This window comes from Myiozetetes cayanensis, unplaced genomic scaffold (assembly GCF_022539395.1).
Source record: "Myiozetetes cayanensis isolate MyiCay16 unplaced genomic scaffold, myiCay2020 scf4, whole genome shotgun sequence".
NCBI lineage: Eukaryota > Metazoa > Chordata > Aves > Passeriformes > Tyrannidae > Myiozetetes > Myiozetetes cayanensis.
Genome location: NW_026087631.1, coordinates 8,521,019 through 8,542,107, shown reverse-complemented (window position 1 = coordinate 8,542,107; position 21,089 = coordinate 8,521,019). Strand labels below are relative to the sequence as shown.

Sequence of the window (21,089 nt, the reverse complement as noted above, 5' to 3'; positions counted from 1 at the left end):
GGGGAAGGAGGGGGGGAAGGAAGGCTTCTCCCTGGGCTGTGAGGTCATCCCGATTCAGCATGGAGGCAGGGAGCGCGCATCTGTGCCAGTGCCTCCATTTCCGTTCCTTCAAGGACAGGGCAGGCGCTGCCCGACGGGCGGGCGAGGATCGCCGGCTGCCCGGCATTAAGTGGCTTTACACGGCGGTGGCTTAGAGCCACATTTGCATGACAAAGCCATTTGCGCGCCCCTCGTCCGTAGGGGAGGCTGCAGCCTCCATTTACCCCGCGCCGAACACGCGCGACCATGAAAGGCAGAAACGGGGATTTCGCTCGGAAAGCTCTTTCCCGGTGCCGAGCGAGGCTGGGATCACCGGAGGCTGCGAACAGAGGGAGCACAAACGGGAACAGGGATCCAGCAGTTTTCTGGGCAGAAAACGTGGCCGGGGCCGTTTCCGGCCGGGTACCAGCCCTGCGCAGGGCTGTGGCGGGGCCGGGCCGGGCGGACAAAAGGGGCATTGCTGGGTGACGCTGCTGAGGAATTCCTGCCGGGCGGGGCGGGATTTATGGCTTTTTTTTTTTTTTTTTTTTCCACGGGGCCGCTCGGGCCCGAGGCGGGGGACGGTGCGGAAAGCGCAGGGTCATCATCGACTCCCCTCCCCCAGTCCCCCGCCCCCTCCGTGCCGTTGGTCCGCCATGCCGGTCCCAATCCTGACCCCGATCCCGGTGAGGATCCTGGGGCCGGTCCTGCCGCCCCCGCCCCGATCCGGGTCCCCTGGCCCGCGCGCGCCCCCGCCCCCCGCGCGCCACGCGGGCCGCGCGCCCCGCCCCGCCCGGAGCCGCGCGCGCGGGGCCCTCGCCCTCCCCCGCGCGCCCTCCCGGCGCGCCCCGCGCGGCGGCGGCGGGGCGGGGCCCGCCCTGGCGGCGCGCGGGAGGGGCGGGGCGGCGGCTCTGCGCCTGCGCGGGCGGCCTCGCCCCTTCGGTGGCCACCCCGCCCCCGCCCTGCGCAGGCGCAGTGCGGCGGCGGCTCGGCGAGGGAAGGGCGAGCGCGGCAGCCGGAGCGGGGGGGACCGCGGGGCTCCGCCGCTCCCGCCGCCGCCGCCATGGCGGGCGCGGCCCCGGCCCGCGCTGCGACCAGCACCGCGACCAGGGCGCCTCGGCGGCGGCGGGCGAGCGACCGCACCTCTCGGCGGCGGCGCTGGCGAAGATCGAGCGGAACCGGCAGCGGGCGCTGGCACTGCGGCAGGCGCGGCTGGCGGCCCGGCCCTACCCTGCCGCAGGTCGGATGGCGGCGGCGGCGGCGGAACGGGCGAGTCCCCGCGCCCCTTTTTTATCTTTTTTCAGGGGGATTTCAGGAGGGGAAAGGCGGCGGACGGGTGGCCATGGGGGGCGCCGCCGTGCTTGAGGCGGCGGGGGCGGCGTGGTGGTGGTGGTGGTGGGGGGCGGCGGGAAGAAGGAGGAGAAGAAAGAAGAAAAAGAAGAAGGTGGTGGTGGGGTGGGGGGGCAGAATCCGTCGCCGCCGCGGCGCGCGAGGGCCCTCCTTCCCCCACACGTGTGGGAGGGGGGGCCCTCGCACGCGCGCGCTCTCCGCGCGGCCCCCCGCCTCGCGCGCGCGGCGCGGCGGGGCGGCGCGCGCCCCTGTCGGCGGCGGCGCCTCTAACGCAGCGCGCGCCGCGTTTGTGCTCCCGCAGGCGGCGGCGGCGCGCGCGCGAGGGCCCTCCCCAAGGTCGTGGACACGGGAGGGGGATTCTTCCTGGAGCAGGAGGAGGAGGACGAGGAGAACAAGAAGGAAGAGCCCGGCGAGAGGATCGTGCACACACCCGGTAATAAAAAAAAAAAAAAAAAATTAGAGGGGGAAAAAAATTAAAAAAAAAAAAAAAAAAGGCTGTAGGGAGCGGCGGGCGTTTGGCGGGGAGGCGGCGGGAGGAGCCGGCGCCGCCGCGTGCGCGGGGCTGGCGGGGGAGGGCAGGAAGGCGCGGGGGCGACAGTGAGCCGGCTCCGGCCGCGCCAGCAGGGCGGGATGGATGGATGGGCGCCTTTTTTTTTTTTTTCCCGGGCTTTTTTACACTCCTTTCTTACCGTCTTTTCTTTCTTTTTTTTCCCCTTTTTTTTTTTTTAATTTCATTTTTTTGCCTTTTTTATTTTCCTCTCTCCTCTGCACGTTTTTCTGGATGTGCTCGATTAGCGGCGCGTCCGATTCTTTTCAGCATTAAATCGGCTATAGCAAATGCTCGGTAATTAAAAATGAAGAATTTTAAGCCGCGGAAGTGGGACACAGCCAGTGCCCTTGGGTATAGCACGTTTTTAATTTTTTTTTTTCCTCCCCTTTAATCGTTATTTCCATTATTTCTTTCGGGGAATTAGAATTTTAAGACCGACATTAAAGTAAACCTGCGCGGCTTCGTCGGTTCTGGGGGATTTTGGGTTTGATGTGGCTTGTGCCAAGACCGGAGTGCTGCTGCAGTGCCAGCTTTTATCGTTATAAAACGTGCTGGCGCCAAGTTACCGATCGTTCGGTGGAGAATTTCAGCACGTTGCCTTGCGATATTCTCCCCCCCAAAAAAGCAAATGGAGAAGTAAGGATCCCAAAATAGATCCACTTTCTTCTCTGGGATTGTCTTTGTCTTGCTTTGTTCTGCTTGAATCAGCTGCGGGGCTGTTGGTGCAGTGTATCTCTTTGTTAGAAATCAGCACCAGATTTCATTAGCGGTGTAAACAATTAGCAGCCCTGCTTCTTTTGACGGGCTAACGTTTAACAATAAATTTAAAGTAGATTTGGGATGCCCTTGCACGGGGGGTATTTTTTGCTGTGTAATTCATAACGTCATTGTCTTAATAAAATGTCTTCGTGTTCGGGAGGACTGCCTTAAATGATGGAATGTGATGTAAGAGTATGAAATGACTGTGTGAAGTACTGAGCATCCGGCTGTCGCTAGTAGGACGGAATTTACATAAAATGTCGACTTTGCTGGATCGGATCTGCTATAAATGCAAACGCAATTAAAATGTATGGTGCTGCATGTCAACCATTAATCTTGTGCTTCAGGTGTTCCTAAGATTCCGCAGCATTGCCTCAATTTTGGATCTCGAAACTGTACGGAAATGTGAATTTTTTGCTAGAACTCCAATGTTACTGTTCAAAAAATGTTCCTTATAGCTGTTGTTTCCTGAATCGGTGTTTCTTGGTGTCCCATGGAACATAAAGCAGATGGCGATGACGCTGGAGGTGATCCGCCCGTTGAGGATGCGCCCAGAAGTAATGGCTGGCGCTGAGATGAGTCTGGGCTTGGAGCAGTGCTGAGAGGGCTTGGGGAGAGGATTGTAGTGGAGCTCCATCCCCATTCCACTCCTAGCAGCTCTCTGGCCATCCACCTCCGTTTCTGCCAGCTGGAACGAACAAGAACCTTGCCAACTGCCCCAGGCCTCCACTGAGCACATTTAGGGAGAGGCAGGTGTGGCTGAGCTAGGAAAAAAACTGGAGCAGGGCTGAGAGAACTACAATGCCAGCGCAGCTCCTGTAGTTTCCTGCTCTAGCCACCCTCTTTAAAATGCATCCCCTTCTCTGCTTCCTCCCGTTCCTACCCACATGTCCTCTATAAACGAGGACATATTTTGGGAGGGTCAGAACAGAGGAAGTGGTAGGAGGGGGCATGAAGCATTTAGTGGGGAAATGGGGATTTTTTTTAACAATGGCTAAGTTAAAACAAATGTGTGCATTTGAATGTTGAAATCGTGTTCCTAAAACTGAACTTCCCAACAAGAACAGAAACATACAAACAGAGATGGGATTGTATGGCAATGGGTTTGAATTTGTACTGTATCATTCTGGAAAACTTTTATTAGAGTGAAACTAGTCTGTAACATGCTATAATGTGAATCTTAGTAAAATTGCCTGTAATACCAATTCTAGATGCTTGTTTTTATCATTGTAGTCCCTTTAAAAAATATTTTTTTCCATTAGCACCCGTACTAGAATTTGACTATCTCATCTGTGGAGACTGTGGCAAAGAATTCATGGACTCCTACCTTATGCAGCACTTTGATTGGGCAACATGTGATAATTGCAGGTATTACAAATAATCAGGAGAGAGAAGCACTATTTTACACAAAAAGATTTCTGGCCATAATTCAGTGAGTTACGGTTATTCTGTTAAATTAAAAAGGCTGTCATAAAAGAGGCGTTTCAGTAACTTGAAAAAAAAATTAAGGTTGACTGATACTTTGTGTATTTTCCATTATGGAAGTAAATCACGGCAATGTCTTGAAAGCCTGCCTTAAGATAGGGGACATCAGTGGCTTTTCATACAACATGGAAATATGTCGTGAGAACAGCTGGTGTGTTTGTCAGTGTGAAAATTTATGTCTGGCTGCAGACTAGAGCCAGTTAAAAATCTGGTGGAACACAAGTACCTGCTCACAAGTAAAACATGGATTAGAAGGAGCATGGTCCTAGTGATTTAACCTGAGTGGAGTTGGTACTTAGCACGAGTGACCTGGGAGCATGGCAGCCAAAGGGCAGAGCCCCTGTGGGGGGTTACTCGTTGGCCTGCAGGGTAAGCAGAAGTTCGACCTTGAGCAGAAGGCAGTCCCTGTGCTCTTATCTTTTAACACAGAAAATGCTCCAAAGGCCATCAAGATAACCAGGGCAATGAAAGCAACTGCAGCAGCAAGCCATCCATGTGTGTAAGAGTGAATTGGGTGAATGAAAAAAAAAAAAACCGCAGCTGGGAGCTGGTTCTGGGAGCCTGCCCGTTTACTGCAGGGAGTGGTTGGGCGTGTGCACGTGGTGTAGACAGTTCACAGGCATTTCAGGCAAAGTGCTGTCTGGAACTTACAGTGGGAAGGACAGGACTTGAAGCCTTGGGAGTAGTTTCCTTCTGTCTCAAGTTCCTGTAGCTGAACATTAGAAAGTCCTTAGTTGCAGTAGCTGTTACTGTGAACTTTGAATTCTAGTAAAGCTGCATTTACAGCAGTACTTCCTTGATGACCGTTGTTAGCACTTAGTGTTTGGCAGCTCAAGCAATTCAAGTTGCACTTCAGTCAGGATTGCGTAAATGTAATTTTTTCCATTAACTCACAAACGCTGCTGTGATTACACACTTTTTCATTATCTGTCTGGAAAAAGCTACAATCCTTTAAGGTCTTTGGTTCCTCTGCCTACAGCCTTACATTATAGAAACAAGTGCTCTGTCTGTGTTGCTGATCAGTTTCTAGGATCTAGAAGCATATGGAGTGTGTATATTCTCAGGTGATCTGTCTCACGTTACACATTCTTTCTCTCTTGACCATGTGTCAAGCTGATACTTACACTTTTGTCCTCTTGGATTGCATCTGGGTTAGGTGAATACTTAAAATTATTGATAGTAATTTTAAGTTTCAGTTACTCCCTCCAGGAAGAAAGTAGAAGAACCTTTCTAGAAGAGCTGGCTTTGACTCAGCCTGGGTTTGCTCAAATGGGAGAATTTTTAAACACTTAATTTCAGTAAATCTAGCCTGGAGTTTAGCTAGACTGTTGGAATCCAAAGTTATTTGCATGCATAAAAACCAGAGGGGATTAGGGCTACCTGTATTTCAGGAATGTTGAAAGGGATGGGGACTTACATGTTAATAAGCTGTGGTTTTAGGGTGTAGCTTTCTCATCATTATTTTACATCTTACAGAGATGTTGAAGATAAACATAAGCTTATAACAAGGACAGAAGCAAAAGAAGAATATCTCCTTAAAGACTGTGACTTAGACAAGAGGGAACCGGTGCTCAGATTCATTGTGAAGAAAAACCCTCATAATTCACGATGGGGTGAAATGAAACTTTATTTAAAACTGCAGGTATAGAAATTTACTGGATTTTAGACCTTTTTTTGCTCTGTACAACCTTATTGGCCAAAATGGTGTCACTTGGTACCTGAATGATTTTGTGAAAGCTGTGTGTTATGCATAGCTTGTTGCAGTTACATGGTCGTGGTCCAAATTGTTGAAAATGTCTGTGTGTGAGAGCATTTTGAAAATGCTCATGGAGCGCAACCTCAGTGGGTTGCACAATTCCAAGTCATGAAGCACGTGGCCGTTCAGTGCTACTCTGAAGTTAGTGGAGCAGCCGCTGCTCCCCTTGTAGCTGCGTGCACAGCTCTGCCCTCAGAGGCAGCAGGAAAGGCAAGTGGATTTTCAGATGTTCAGGACTCCTGTAATTTCTTGTTTGCTACTTGCATAGGAGTGCTGTTGCTTTAGTGAAATATGTGCTAAACTAGAGCTGGCTTTAACTTTTGCTAAGTTACATCCAGCTGACACTAAAAAAACAGCGTTGCTTTTTCTTGTGGAAGGAATGCAGTATTTTATTGGTCCAGAGCAGAGACAGAAGGGGAGGCAGAGGAAGATTGGGTTGGCAATTTGCAAGTTAGAGTAGTTTACTTTTATCATTTCAGGGGAAAAAAAAAGACATTTATGTCCATCCTGTAGGTAATCCAGCGTTCACTCGAAGTGTGGGGTAGTGAAGAAGCATTGCAGGAAGCAAAGGAGCTCCGCCGTGACAGCAGAGAGAAGATGAAACAGAAGAAGTTTGATAAGAAAGTTAAAGGTAAAAGGTTGAAGTTAAATACTGCAGTACCTGGGGTTAAGTACAGTTTTGTTTGAATCTATCTGCATCTGATTAAGGTACTGAGAAAGTCTTCAGTGTGGTAAAATGGTGGTTTTCAAGAAGTGTGGATGAGACTGGAGCAGTCTGGTCTGACCTCATAGCTATTTTGGGCAGAGGGTTGGACTTCTAGGATTGAAGTCCCTTTCAACCAGAATTACCCTCTTGTCATGATGGACATGATGTGACAGAAATCAGTTATGATGGTTCATTATGGTGTTCCTTTAATTTTTTGGTATGACCCAGAATGTGCCGTGATTGTTCAGTTACTTTTGACTTGTGGAGGACATAGGTTTTTGTGGCAGTGTGTTATATTTCTGTCATAGAGAGGCCCTTGGGTGGAGCGACTGTAAATGAGGGTAGAAAACGCCTTTTCCCAGCATTGTTCACTTCATTCCACACTGCTGTCTTGACTGCACATTATCCTTGGGCTTTTTTTCCTGAGAACTTAGTGTTTAGGAGAGTATTTGATGGGTGGGACTTTCTTTGCGACCTGTAGCATCCCCGCTTCCCTTTGGGTCCGCACTCGCGGGGACAGAAAGCTCCAGCTGGGTGTACTGGTGTTGCCTGGAGGAGGCAGAACAAATAACCCCTGTGGGCCATTGGTGTTCCACGCACAGGCAGACTGGCAGCAGGCTGCAGCCGAGGTGCCAGAGTTCAGTGCAAGTACAGGCCTTAACACGATGAAGTTTGCAGGCTGAACGGCTTGGCTCAAAATGTGACCACGTTTTGCTCTTCAGTGTGCTTGCCACCCTGCTTGCAACATCCGGAAGATATCTTGGGCTCTGCTGCCAGCCGGTGCGCTCTCGAGAACCTGCAGATTTCACTGCAGATGCTGCAGAGGCAACTCATATTATTGGGCATAAAGCTTAGAGAATGCCAAGTCATTTGGGAGGCTCACTGTGACCTGAATGAAAATGACTCTCTCTTGGTCATGTAAAATAAATGAGGTGTTCTATAAAAACTTATCCTTTGCATTTCACCGACCCCTTTTGGATACCTTTGAATGGCTTCTTGTAAAAAGGCAGCGAGCAACACGTCCTTAGTCCAGATGGGAAATCTTTGCCTGTGAGATCCTATGCCAATGTAGTTCTTAGCCTTTAAAACAGCAAACAAGGTGAGGGTTGCCAGGCAAGTAAGAGCTTGTTCTTGCAAGAGCAGATACTTGCCCAAAATTTATGGAAGACAGGCAGCAAGCGTTTTGTCATCTGTAGGCCTTGGGAAGGTGGTTAGCTTGAGTTTTATTAAACATTATTTAAGATTTATTAAAATCTTAACATTTTCTTGTATGTCTCATCAGAACTGCGCCGTGCTGTGAGGAGTAGTTTGTGGAAGAAGGAAGCTAGTATCCATGAACATGATTATGGACCAGAAGAAAACATAGATGAAGATACATATAAGAAGACATGCACTGTATGTGGCCATGAATTAACTTATGAGAAAATGTAGTGTTAATCTGGGTTTTGGGTTTTGGTTTTGTGGCTTTTTTTTTTTTCCTTTTTTTTTTTTTTTTTTAAATTTTGTTTAGTTTTTAATGGTATTTTGTATTAAAGTCAAATAAATGCTAATTATGACCAAGCTGTTGTCGAATTCTGTAAAGAGTTACATTTTTCAGTTGTAAGAAGTGCTGTACAGAACAGTAAGCTTTGGCTTTTAAGCTAGATCTTAGGGTAGAATGGAACACATTTGCAACAGTTCAAAAATTGGTATCTTCTAGGCCAAAGTACACGATTATATTGTTGTACTTGATATGCTGATGAAATGAAGGTGAACATTCCACTGCTGGTCTGCTCCTGTCAGAGGTGGAAGACTCCATGCTCTGTATTTTGTCCTGACTTTTGTCTGGTTTTCTAGTTACTGGTCATGGGTGGGCAGAGGACAGTAAGCTGATAAGGCTGGAGACTGTTGAGGCAGGTTCTCCTTCAGCTTGGAGGTGTAACTCCATGAAGGAGAATTTTCTCTCAAAAAGAAAGCTGCCTGCTCCTGGGGAGGTTCTGACACGTGTCTGCCATATTTTACAGGGAGAGTCCTTAAGTGCATCTTCTACTTCTTTCTGCCCCCTCCCCCCCAACTTTCAGACCAGAGACCAAGGCAAGGAGAAATATCTGTCCTCAGGGACAAGGAAGGGAAGTACCATACCAAGGTAGAGCTCTCTGAGCACACCTGAATAATATTTGCTTTCAGCAGAGGGTGGATTTACTGCCAAGCTCAAATTTCAAGTCTTGGAGCTGTTGGGAACTGCATGTGGAAGTGGCTGAAGGGATGTGTTCTAGGTAGCGGCTCTGCATTTGTTTGCCATTGTAAATATGATGGATCTCAGGGAAGTCTTGGGAGACTTCTTTGGGAAGCCTGGGCCACTGGCTGTGCGGAAAGCTAGGATGTGTCCGCCATCACGGAAATGGGGGATGAATCCCACACCTGGAGTGCTGCAGTGATGGTTATAAGCTCTTCAGGAGGGACAGAGAGGGAAGGACGGGTGGGGTGGCTCTGTACTTCAGGGAGCATTTGACTGCAGAGCTCAAGGACAGTGATGGTAAGGATGGGTGCCTATGGGTAAGGACTGGGGGGAGGCTAAAAAAGCAGATGTGCTGGTAGGAGTCTGTTAGAGACCACCCAACCAGGATGAAGAGGCAGATGAAGTATTTTAGAAGGAGCTGGATGACATGATTTCTAACCTTGGTTTTGTGGGAGACACTAACTTGCAGGATGTCTGCTGATGAGGCAGTCTAGGAGGTTCCTGGAGTGTGGAAGATAACTTCCTGACACCATTGGTAAGCGACCTGTCCTGATTCCTGCCAGGACAGGGTTAATTTCTGCAGTATCCAGGAGGGGCATGACCAGGACCCAGACAGCACCTCAGTCCATACAGGGGGACAGGGTGGGCAGAATGGGGTTCCTTCCAGGTAGGGTAACAACGTGTTCCGCATGGTGAGCACTCGAGGGGGAATCACTCGTCTCTCTTGCACACTTTTACTAATATTGGTGTGTTACTGTTCCTTTCAAGTTGCTGTTGCCATTTCCAGTAAATTTTTCTTATCTCAACCCGTGATCTTTATCTTTTGTGACTCCAGTTCTCCTCTCTGTCCCACTGCAGGGGAGGGGGGGAAATGAGCAAGCTGTGCATGGTTTGGAGTGTTTCAGTGAGAACACAATTGGGGACCATCATTCTTCAACCACAACATGAGCCTCCCAGCGGTGCCCCGCTAGACCTGCTGTTTAAGAACAGAGAAGGGCTGGTGGCAGATGTGATGGTCAAAGGTCATCTTGGGCACACTGACCATGAAATTATAGGTTTTGATTCTTGGTAAAGTAAGGAAGGGAATCAACAAAACCTCTGCCTTGGGCTTTGGCCTGTTCAGGACACTGGTTCAAAGAGTCCCTTGGAAAACAGCCCTTAATAACAAAGGGGTCCAGGAAGACTGGATATGCTTTAAGGGGGCTTGTCCCTATATGCTGTAAGATGAGTTGTGGAAGAAGACAGGCCTGGCTGAATAGAGAGTTTTGCTGGAACTCAGGGGAAAAAAAGAGCTTCCGACCTTTGGAAGAAGGGGCAGACAACTCCAGAAGAGTATGAGGATGTTGTTGGGCCATGTAGAGAGAAAATTAGAAAGGCGAAAGCTCAGCTAGAACTCAATCTGGGCACCACTGTGAAATATAATAAAAAGTGGTTTTTTATAGGTACATTAACAATAAAAGGAGGGTCAAGGAAAATCTCCATCCTTTATTGAATGCACGTGGGAACATCACCAAGGATGAGGAAAAGGCTGAGGTAACTAATGCCTTCTTTGCCTCTATCTAAAGAGAAATACCAGTTACCCTCAGGGCCATCAGCTCCCTGAGCAGCTAGACAGGGTTGGGGAACAGAATAGACACCCTGCTATCCAGAAGGAAGTAGTGACCTGCTGTGGCACTTACAACACAAGTCTCTGGAACAGGACAGGATTCACCTGAGGGTATTGAGGGAGTTGGCAGAAGAGCTCGTCAAGCCACTTTCTATCATTTATCATCAATCCTGCCTACCCGGGGAGCTCCCAGACAACTGGAGTTTGGCCAGTGTGACGCCTTATCCACGAGGAGGGATCAGGATCTGGGGAATTACAGGCCTGTCATCCTGACCTCGGTGCCTGGCAAGGTTATGGAACAGATTACCTTGAGTGTGATCACACGGCACGTGCAGGACAACCAGGGGATCAGGCCCAGCCAGCACAGATTAGGAAAGGCAGGTCCTGAGTGACCAACCCGAACTCCTTTTACACCAAGTAACCTGCCTGGTGGATGAGGGGAAGGCTGTGGATAGGGTCTGCCTGGACTTCAGCAAAGCCTTTGACACCGTCTCCTGTGGCATTACCCTGGAAAAGCTGGCAGCCCATGGCTTGGACAGGGGCACTCTGGGTTAAAAACTGGCTGGGTGGCCAGGCCCAGTGAGTGGTGTCACATCCAGTCAGTGTCTGATCACTAGGGGCGTTCCCCAGGGATCAGTGTTGGGCCCAATCCTGTTTAATATCCTTACTGATGGTCTGGATGAGGAGATGGTCTGGATGAAGTGCATCCTCAGTGAGTTTGCAGACATCAAGTTGGGTGGGAGTGTTGATCTGGAGGTTAGAAAGGCTCTGCAGAGGGATCTGGACAGGCCGGATTGATAGGCTGAGGCCAGTGGTGTGAGGTTCAATAAGGCCAAGTGACAGGTACTGCCCTTGGGTTACTACAACCCTGTGCAGTGGTACAGGCTGGGGCAAGAGTGGCTGGAAAGCTGCCTGGTGGAAAAGGACCTCGTGGTGCTGGTCAACAGGTGGCTGAACATGAGCCAGCAGCCCAGTTGGCCAAGAAGGCCAGCGGCAACCTGGCTTGTATCAGAAATAATGTGGCCAGCAGGACCAGAGCAGGGATTGTCCCTCTCTGTCTTCAGCACTGGTGCAGCTTCCAGTTCTGTGTCCAGTCCTGGGCCCCTCAATTCAGGAAGGACACTGAGGTGCTGGAGAGTATCCAGCAATGAGCAACAGAGCCGGGGAAGGGCCTGGAGCACAAGCCCTGTGAAGAACAGTTGAGGGAGCTGGGGTTGTTTACACTGGAGAAAAGGAGGCTCAGGGGAGACCTTATCCCTCTCTATGACTACCTGAAAGGAGGGTGTAGCCAGGTGCCTCATCTCCCAGGCAATTTGAGATAGGTCAAGAGGACACAGCCCCAGGCTGTGTTAGGGGATGTTTAGGTTGGACATTAGGAGGAATTTCTTCACAGGAGGAATTCTTAAACATTAGAATGTGCTGCCCAGGGAGGTGCTGGAGTCAACAGGAGCTGTTTAAGAAAAAACTGGCTGTGGCACTCAGTGCCACGGTCTAGCTGACAAGCTAGTCATAGGTTGGACTTGATGACCTCAGAGGTCTTTTCCAACCTAACTGAGATTCTGTTAGAGGAGGAGACAAGGTGTCTGGGAAGGGTGGATGATGGTTCCAGGAATAGGTCTTCACTTCCCCAGTGCTTTGTCTGCAGCTCCCCAGTAATTTGCCTTCCCACTAAGCACAGAAGGCCTAGGAAACTGGCATGAGGGGTTGGCTGGACACACTTCCCCACCTGCACAGCCCTGTGAGGCAAACATACATGCTGCTAGGTGTGAGGGGGTGCTGATGCTGACATTCTCCCTCTCTCTTGCCACCTCCTGTCCTCTGGCGGGGGGACGTGCTGCTGCAGGAGGTCAAGAAGGTGTGGACTGGTGGTGCTTGCTGAGGGGGGTGGTGCTGCAGCATGCCCACAGGTGGTTCAATAGCCAGTGCACACCTCCCAGCTGCCCAGGAGAGGAGTTTATGGACCCAAGACAGCACTGGGTAACAAAACTGTGACACGGAGGACTTTCAAAAGCCCTGCTGGGAGCTCAGCCACAGCATGAGGAGGTGAAAGCTTGTGTGTTAGTCAGGGTACCACCACGAGTGCTGGGAGACGAAACTCCCCCCGACCCCACTGCATTTAACACCAGCATAACCCAGCATGACTGCTTTGTTTCAGTGCCCCCCAAAACAGACTGGACAAACACCCTCAGCAGCAACCTGCTTCACCTTCATTTATTTTTGTCTTTAATTGTACATTTTTCCAACCACAGCACATTTCTACAGCATCTTTACACTACCCGCCACCACATGCTTCAGGCAGTTCCAAGTTTCTCCAGTGAGCTGCTGGTATCCCTGTGTAAACCTCTCCTTCTCTTTCCTATAGATCCAATCAGTTTCCCAGTCAAGTCAAGTGTACACCATCAGACCTTCAAGAAGGTGAAGGTGTCCAACAGGCTCAAGAAATGTAATCAAAGCCTGTGGTCAAAGCTTGGCATGATTGGAAGTTAAATCAATTTCAAAAGACATTCCTATTTGGTTTTATAACATACGATTACACTCAAGCATTTGCAACTGTATCCCCAGCATCAGTATTTGTCAACGCTCAAAGAAAGTTACAGGTTTGCAAGTTCTAACTGCATTACAGTTTAACAGAAGTCACATTTATAGTCAAAACCCCGACCATTAATTAATATCAGAACTCTGATACTGACCCAAGCCAGTGAAAAAACTATTAAAATCCAATTAAAAGCTCTAAAGTATTAAATGTTTCTTAAAAAAAAAACAAAACCAACCAACAAAAACTCCTATTTGATTACTCAAGAACATTAACAGAGAAAGATCTGAAGCACAAGTCCGTGCATGACAAAACTCTTGCATAAAGCAAATTTACAACAAATAACAGTATACTCGGAAAGAATGGGGGTATCAGTCAAGTCAGAAAGGGCAAGCAGAAAAAGCAGAAGGAACAGATCTAAGTCTATGAGAATATTGGATATATTGGATTGCTACAGGCCACACAAACTTAGGTCAACAGTCAAAATAGAAAGTACTGGTTTGTACCCTCCTTGCTTCATCAGGAGGTCATTGGTCAATACAATGAAATGCATTTCTAGGCATAATACTTGAAAAAATAATTTGTACAGGAACAAAATTACTCAAAGCCTGTAATTTTCTAAGCTAAAACTAAATAGCACTGGGTATGGAATTCTTTTGTAAGTTCATCTGCAAAATGAAGAGACCATGAACAGCTTGGAAACACTGCACGCTGATGGGCCCGAGTGCCTAAGGCAGCTCCTTTGCCATTCACCACTGACAAGGACCACGCTGGTTTGGCCTTTAGGTACGAAATATAACCTGCATAAATCAAAACCAAGGCTACTCTACTTTCAGGTTGTGTTCTCCCAGTCTAAGTCTCCCGTGACGTATCACTTAATTCAGCGTTAAAATGCTTTCTCGAGGCACGGGAGCAGCGTGCTGTTGTCACGTATTAAACAAGGGAGGTGCAGCAGATGCAGCCACGGCAAAGCAGTTGTTACCAAGCCAGATGAGGTGGGAGCACTCTGTTCACCCACTGTCACTAACCAGAAAGATTCCTGACATCCCTGCAGGCCTACAGGTCCAGCTCAGTGCAAATGTGACAGACCAGCTAGTTACTGGCTGAAACAAAAAAACAAGAAGCCCAACACTGCATTCCTTGTCCTCTTCCCAGCATCTGGGGCTGGAGCTCCCAAAATCCAGGCAAGGCTTGCAGTATGGAAGTCAGAGTTTGTCTCACTCCAACTCTTGCTTACTGTCTCTGTTTATGAGTGAGAACTGCTACCAGGAGCAGTTCATTATCTTCTGACCACACTGAAAAAAGGATTGCCTTTTTCAGAAGTGGTCCATGAAGCTTATCTACTGTTTATAGATACTGTAATAAGACACTAGACAATACATTTTAAAAACATATTTCAATTGAATTACATGTTCTTTCAAACTGTGAAAATCTACCTGGCTTTGTAATAAACGAATTTATAAGCTACTTTGAAAATGTATTTCACATGCCCAAAGTTAAGACAGTTTTCCTATGCCATACTTGAGAACTTACCACAGGGGTCACTGAGAAGGTGCATTCCCTTTCCTACTGACAAAACACTATGAATTGTTCTTCATTTCTGCAATTCCTTTAATTTAAGTGATAGGCAGAGGCAAAAATCTCTATTGTTTAGGATTGGGTTTTCTCCTGTTGTTCTGAGTTTGGGATTTTTTTTTTGCGGGGGGAGAGAGGGGGGTTGTGCCTGATTTTTATATAGGCAAGAGGGGAGAAACAAAGTTACTATCATGAAGCGAAGAGTCATACTAAATTAAAAGACAACAAAAAGAATTAATACTTTACTTCACAAATATCCCCTATAGATCATATCTTTTAAGGCTTATGATGCTTACACAGTTTGTTGTTTGTTTAGAGTACTCTACTGTTTTATATAGGAGCACATGAAAGCCAGTTTTACTCAAAAAATTCTTCCATCCCCATGTTAAGTTTTGCCATTAAAAAAAAAAATTAAAATTCGTTGAAGTCCTGCAGACAAGACTCTGTCCGTGAACAATCCCTCAGGCCTGCAGAGCACAGAACTGCTGAAACACAGCCAGTATATGGTGGTCCAGTTCAGCTGTAAACAGGAGGTTCTCTAGGGTCACCATGTACTGCTGGATTATCTGGTGGTGCTGGCAGATAAAAAAACAAAAACAAGACACATACCTTTACTGTTTTCCTTTATATTTATATAAGAACAGGCAGAGAAGTCACGACATATAAGAATCACAAGCCAAATGTGAATTGTTTAGCACATCTCATTTCCACAACACAACATAATGCAGAGCCACTACCAACTGTGAGAACAAAGCCTGCACTGAAATCCTGCCTGAAGCATCACTGTGCTCCCTGCACCTCCCGCATCCTGAGCCGTGTGCAGGGCACAGGTGTTGTGTCACTGCAAGGACCTCGGGAGAATCATGATATTTCCTTTCGTCTGAAGACACATCTACTACCAGGGAAGGGTTTACCCCAACAGAGAATTATACCCCCCTCCCATTATTCAGTGTATATCTTGTGCTCGCACAGGTACAGCTTCCTGTGTCCAATCACTTTCATCCAGCCGCCTGTGCTCGTTAACTGATTTAACACAGAGCCAAGCATTCAGAAATTATTTTTAATAAATGTTTATGCACCTTATTAAAAGGTATCCTGCAACAGTTTAATCCACTCACTTAAAATACACCTATTTTAGCATTCTTGTCCGTTCACAACTTTGCCCTTACTATAAACATGCAGCCAAGCGGAACTTGGCGAAATTCATAATCGCGTCTTGAAATACTTTTGCAGTGTGCTTCCAGTCAGGGAATTAGTCAAGGATCAGTCACTCCACCGGACTGTGGCAGAGGTTTGGCCAGAGCCAGAGCCATGGCCGGGCACAGCAGCCTCCAGAGGAGCCGTGCTGCTGCCACCTGCTGCTACTGCCGCGAAGCGCTCTGCTCCCCGCCCACGGAGCTCCCCCACCCAGCACGGCCCTGCCCAGCGCCTTCCCGACCCAGGAATGAGGCTCACCTGCAGGAAGATCTGCTGCAACCTCTCTATACAGCTCTTGTACCAAGGTGTGAACACATCAATCCCACCGGTCTCGCAGCGCACCAAGTGCTCCGTTAACAACATAATGAAACGCTGCAGGAGGGGGGAAAAAATACCCTAACTTAGTCTCATCGACTGAAAGCAGAATCCTAACCTCAGGTAAGAGGATCTGGGGGTCAGACACTTTGAAGAGAATAATTATTGTGCTTGGGAAACACTGAATTTAGTAAGGAAATAAAATCCAGTTACCTTCTGGTTGTTCAGGGAACAATGCTAGCAGAACTAAGCACTGCTCAGAAGCAGTTTGTGCAGAAGGATGATCTGCACTGACACCAACACACAGTAAACCCACCAACCCCTTCCCATATTCTTATTCCAAGAAGATGCCCAAGATGCAAGTGATGCTGAAAGCTTATAAATCCAGCAACTTCAAAACCTAAAGTAAGAAGAGACTGCCCATCATTACCTGGAATATGACAAGGAAGAGATTCTTCTGCTCGCTCTGGGCTGACTCCACCTTTTCCTGCAAGCGCTCTATCTGCTCTTCTAGTGGTCCATCTTCTCGGTCAGTGCTTCGGTCATCATCATCATCGTCATCATCACTGTCTCGCTGTAAGTGACGACAACACAGGATTAACCAGTAATACTGACTACCTGTGGATGCTGTTAATGACCTGTACTTCCACACGTGAAAAGGTCTGCTGAGCAACTGAAAAGCAGCACAGAATTCAGGGTAGAAATTTGGAAGGAAAAATGCCAATATGGGAAAGCCCCGGGGGAAAAAAAAAATTAAAAATCAAGATTTCAAAGAAAGTAGAGCAAGCTGCAAGATTTATCAGAATTCAAGGGTGTTCCTCTAGGATGGTGACACGGCTGACAGCCCAGCTGGGCTGCCTTTACACCAACGCACGCAGCATGGGCAACAAACAGGGGGAAGCTGCTGTGCTGCTGGGAAGTCATGACCTACTTGCCACTACTGAAACTGAGGGGAGGAAGGAGAGGATTGCCCTCTGCATCAAGGGTTGGACTGAGTGTGTCTTTGATGAAGAGCCACGAGCAAGTGGAGAGCCCTTGGGTAAGAATGAGACACTGAGGCAACAAAGGGATCCTTTTGGTTGGTCTCCATGTCAGGCCCCTGAACAAGAAGAGCCTGCTGAAGCCTCCTTGCTCCAGCTACAGGAGGCATCACACTCACAGGCTCCTTTCCTGCTGGGGGACTTCAACAACTCCCACGTATTCTGGAAAAGCAGCTGCAGGCAATCCTTGAGATTCCTGGAATGTATGGAGGATAACTTCCTGACCCAGGTAACAGAGGGGAGGGATGTGTTACTGGATCTGCTGGTCACCAACACAAGTGAGCTAACCGAGGACATGAAGACTGGAGAAGCCTGGGCTGCAGCAACCATGTCTGGGAGGAGTTCACAGTCCCGAGGGATACGGGTCAGGCAAGGGGTAAAGTTAGGTCCCTGCATTTAAGAAGGCAGACTTCAGCTCTCCAAGGAGATAGTCAGTGGGATCCTCTGGGAGACTCCCTGCCCTCATAGACAAGGGAGAAGAACAGAGCTGGCAGATCCCCATAGACAGCAAGAGCTAGCAATTCCCAGGAGTAAGAAATCAGTCAAGGATGGCACAAGATCAGCATGGCCGAGTAGAGACCTGCTGGTCAAACTAAAAGGAAAGAAGTAAATGCACAAACAGTGGAAATAAGCACAGGTAACTTGGGAAGAGTATAGAGACTAAGTGTGGTTGTGTAGGGATGGGGTGAGGAAGGCCAAGGCAAAGCTGGAACTGAAGCCGGCAAGGTTCAAGGAATAACAGCAAAGGCTTCTACAGGTATGTCTACCAGAAAAGGGAAGTCAAAGGAGGTGTGTCCCCCCAAACAATGCTAGTAAACTGGTAACTACGGATGAGAGCACTGACTGAGGTTCTCAATGACATTTTTGCAAGTCTTCAATGGCAACACCTCTTCCCACACTTCTTGAGTGGATGAACAGCAGGATGGGGACTGCAAAGTCCCTCCCACTGTATGGAAAGATCAGGTTCATGACCACCTGAAGAACTTGAACAGACACAAATCTATGGGACCCAATGAGATGTCCCATAGAGTCCTTAGAGAGGCCTTAGAGTCCTGAGGGAACCGGCTGATGTAGTTGCCAAGCCACTCTCTGTTACATTTGACAAGACTTGGCAGTCAGGTGAAGCCCCAGGTGACTGGAAAAGAGGAAACACTGTACCCATCTCTAAAAAGGGTAGAAAGGAGGACCCTGGGAACTACTGATCTGTCAGCCTCACCTCTGTGCTTGGGGAGATCATGGAACAGATCCTCCTAGAAACCGTGCTGAGGTACAGGGAGGACAGGGAGGGGATTTGGGACAGCCAGCACAGCTTCACCAAGGGCAAGTCCTGCCTGACCAGCCTAGTGACCTTCTGTGATGGAACGACTGCATCAGTGGACAAGGGAAGGGATACAGATGTCTTTTATCTGGAGTTCTGCAGAGACTGACATGGTCCCCCACAACATCCTTCTGTCTAAACTAGAAACTGTTTGGGCATTCACATCCAGAGGATAGCAGTCAACAGCTCAGAGTCCCAGTGGAGATCAGTGACAATTGCTGTCCCTCGGGGAGCAGTGTTACTTAATATCTTCATTAATGACACAGACAAAGGGATCGAGCGCATTCTCACCAAATCTGCAGATGACACCAAGCTGAGTGGTGCAGCTGACACATCTGAAGGACGGGATGGCATCCAGAGGGACCTGGACAAGTTCAAGAAGTGGGCCTGGAACCTCAAGAGGTTTAATAAGGTGCTGTACTTGGGTTGGGGCTCAGCACAGCCTGGGGATGAACAGATGGAGAGGAGCCCTGCTGAGAAGGATCCGGGGGTGCAGGTGGATGAGAGGCTGGACATGACCCAGCCATGTGCACTCACAGCCCAGAAAGCCAGTTGTGTCCTGGGCTGCATCCAAAGCAGCGTGAGCAGCAGGGAAAGGGAGGGGATTCTGCCCCTCTGCTCTGCTCTGGTGAGACCCCACCTGGAACACTCTGGGGTCCAGCTCTGGGGTCCTCAGCACAGGAAGGACATCGACCTGGTCAAAGGAGGCCACCAAGTGGATTGAAGGGATGGAGCACCTCTTCCATGAGGAAAAGCTGAGACCATTGGGACTGTTCAGCCTGGAGAAGAGAAGGCTCCCAAGTGACCTAACTGCAGCCTTCCAGTGCCTGAAAGGAGCCACATAAGAGCTGGAACAGGACTTTTTACAAGGGTGTGTAGTGACAGGACAGGGAATATTGGCTTCAAACTGAAAGAGAGTAGGTGTACATTAGATATAGGAAGAAATTCTTTACTTTGAGGATGGTGAGGCACTGGAATAGTTTGTCCAGAGAAGCTGTGGATGCCCCATCCCTGGGAGTGTTCAAGGCCAGGCTGGGCAGGGCTCTGTGGAAGCCCATGGCAGGGAGGTTGGAACTAGATGATCTTTAAGGTCCCTTCCAACCCAGGCCGTTCTATGAATCCAGGAGTTGAGGGAAACACAAGTGAAAGGTAACACCCCTGCTAACTTTATCATTAGCAAGTAACGAACACCTTTTTAAAAAAACATGGCACAGATTTTTTCAAATTGCATGTACTGCAGCAGGGCAGGCAATTCATTGAATGAAGAGTTTTGAAGTCTCAGGGCTCCAAAAAATAGTGCAAGAACTCAAAACAATCCAGCTGGTTAGCACAAAAGTAGCGTAAAGACTGTTACCAGTGTGGTTGAAGTGGTGACTCCCTATATTCATGATCAGAAATTGTACTCTCAGGCTAGAAAGGCTCAGCATGGACCTACTTGGATATACTAGATGGATGTACTAAGAACATGGCATGCTCTCACTGCATCAAGACCAAAACACAGCATCACCACCACCCACAAAATACACAAAAGTACCAGCCTTGGAAGCTCAGGTAATTAAGTCTTAAACAAGACAACAAGGCGTATGGAGAGGAAAGGCAGAATCTGATGGATTATCGTCAAGTCAAGCACAGATACTGCCTCAGTCTCATATGATTGTTTCTATGAAAAAACATCCATAAATCAACAGCTCAAAACTTCAGATATTTGTAAAAGAAGCATGTATAACTTGTGACAAATACAGGGCCATGTGTCAACTCACCTACTGCACAGGAAATGAAGCTCACAATCAGAAGACAGGTATAGCTCCAAATTAGCGTGGAAAATGAAAATGACTTACCATAGCAAGTGAGAATCTAATTTTATTCTCTCTATGGGAACTTGCCTTTTCCCCACCTACAGAGGTTTTCTGAACTCAAAACACTGAAGGACCAATAGAACCCAAGAGAAAGGATGGATTCATTCCACAGTAAGGCAATCTGCTTTGTGCTGGAGACATCAAAACTTGATGTCTTACCTCCTCTAAAAGGAATGGTCATGCAGCAGAGCAACAGCCTGCAGAACTACTCACTGTTGCATACAAATGTTTCTTCCTAGCATAATACTCACTTAAAGTACTAAGTAATACAGAGCTGCAGCAAGAGACAAGTGCAGAAATTAAACCACTGGTATATTTAGAGTTGCTGCAGAAGCTTCTTCGCCTCACATTAAGATCAGTGACTACACTTAGGCCTTCACTAATGGGCATTTATTAACTGCTCATCAATGCAGGCTGAGGATGCAAGCAATTAGCATGGCTGTTGCTGTGAGTGGAGGAAACAAGATGAAGGAGCTGGGATGAACTGACACTGGCAAACTGTGAGTTATTAGCAATCTCTCAACAGAAGCTTCTGGACAAATGACTGACTTGTGCAGGTTTCTTCAAAAAACATCAGCCAGCCTCTCTCTTTCTGACATTACCCTCACTCAAAATTTTGGAGCTAGCTAAGGGTTTTATGCAGCTAATCACACTCGAAGACCTCAAAGAAACATAGAAATTCTCTCTTGATTTCTCCAAGTCAGCATATTTATAAATTAACTAAATTCTGTCATGACTAAGTTCTGCATTCAGCCATGCTTCCTTGGGCCCCATCTCTTCCAGCTGCCACAGAAGACACTCACCCAC

At 48.2% G+C, this 21,089-nt stretch overlaps 2 protein-coding genes across 2 annotated transcripts in view; one reads left to right on the top strand and one right to left on the bottom strand.

Moving 5' to 3' along the window:
* The first annotated feature begins 674 nt into the window (after positions 1-674).
* Positions 675-8,196, top strand: XPA (XPA, DNA damage recognition and repair factor). The gene is made up of 7 exons (XM_050328907.1): positions 675-756; positions 989-1,258; positions 1,670-1,801; positions 3,940-4,045; positions 5,639-5,804; positions 6,432-6,549; positions 7,907-8,196. The coding sequence occupies exons 1-7, from the start codon at positions 675-677 to the stop codon at positions 8,053-8,055; spliced, it is 1,023 nt and encodes a 340-aa protein (XP_050184864.1). The 3' UTR covers positions 8,056-8,196.
* Positions 8,197-12,633: 4,437 nt separating this feature from the next.
* Positions 12,634-21,089, bottom strand: part of NCBP1 (nuclear cap binding protein subunit 1) — a 33,884-nt gene continuing 25,428 nt past the window's right edge. The window contains exons 21-23 of the mRNA XM_050330003.1: positions 16,499-16,642; positions 16,012-16,125; positions 12,634-15,131 (exon numbers count right to left, since the gene is read on the bottom strand). Coding sequence (XP_050185960.1) covers positions 15,018-15,131; positions 16,012-16,125; positions 16,499-16,642 — 372 coding nt within the window. The 3' untranslated portion in view covers positions 12,634-15,017. The remainder of the gene's footprint in view (positions 15,132-16,011; positions 16,126-16,498; positions 16,643-21,089) is intronic.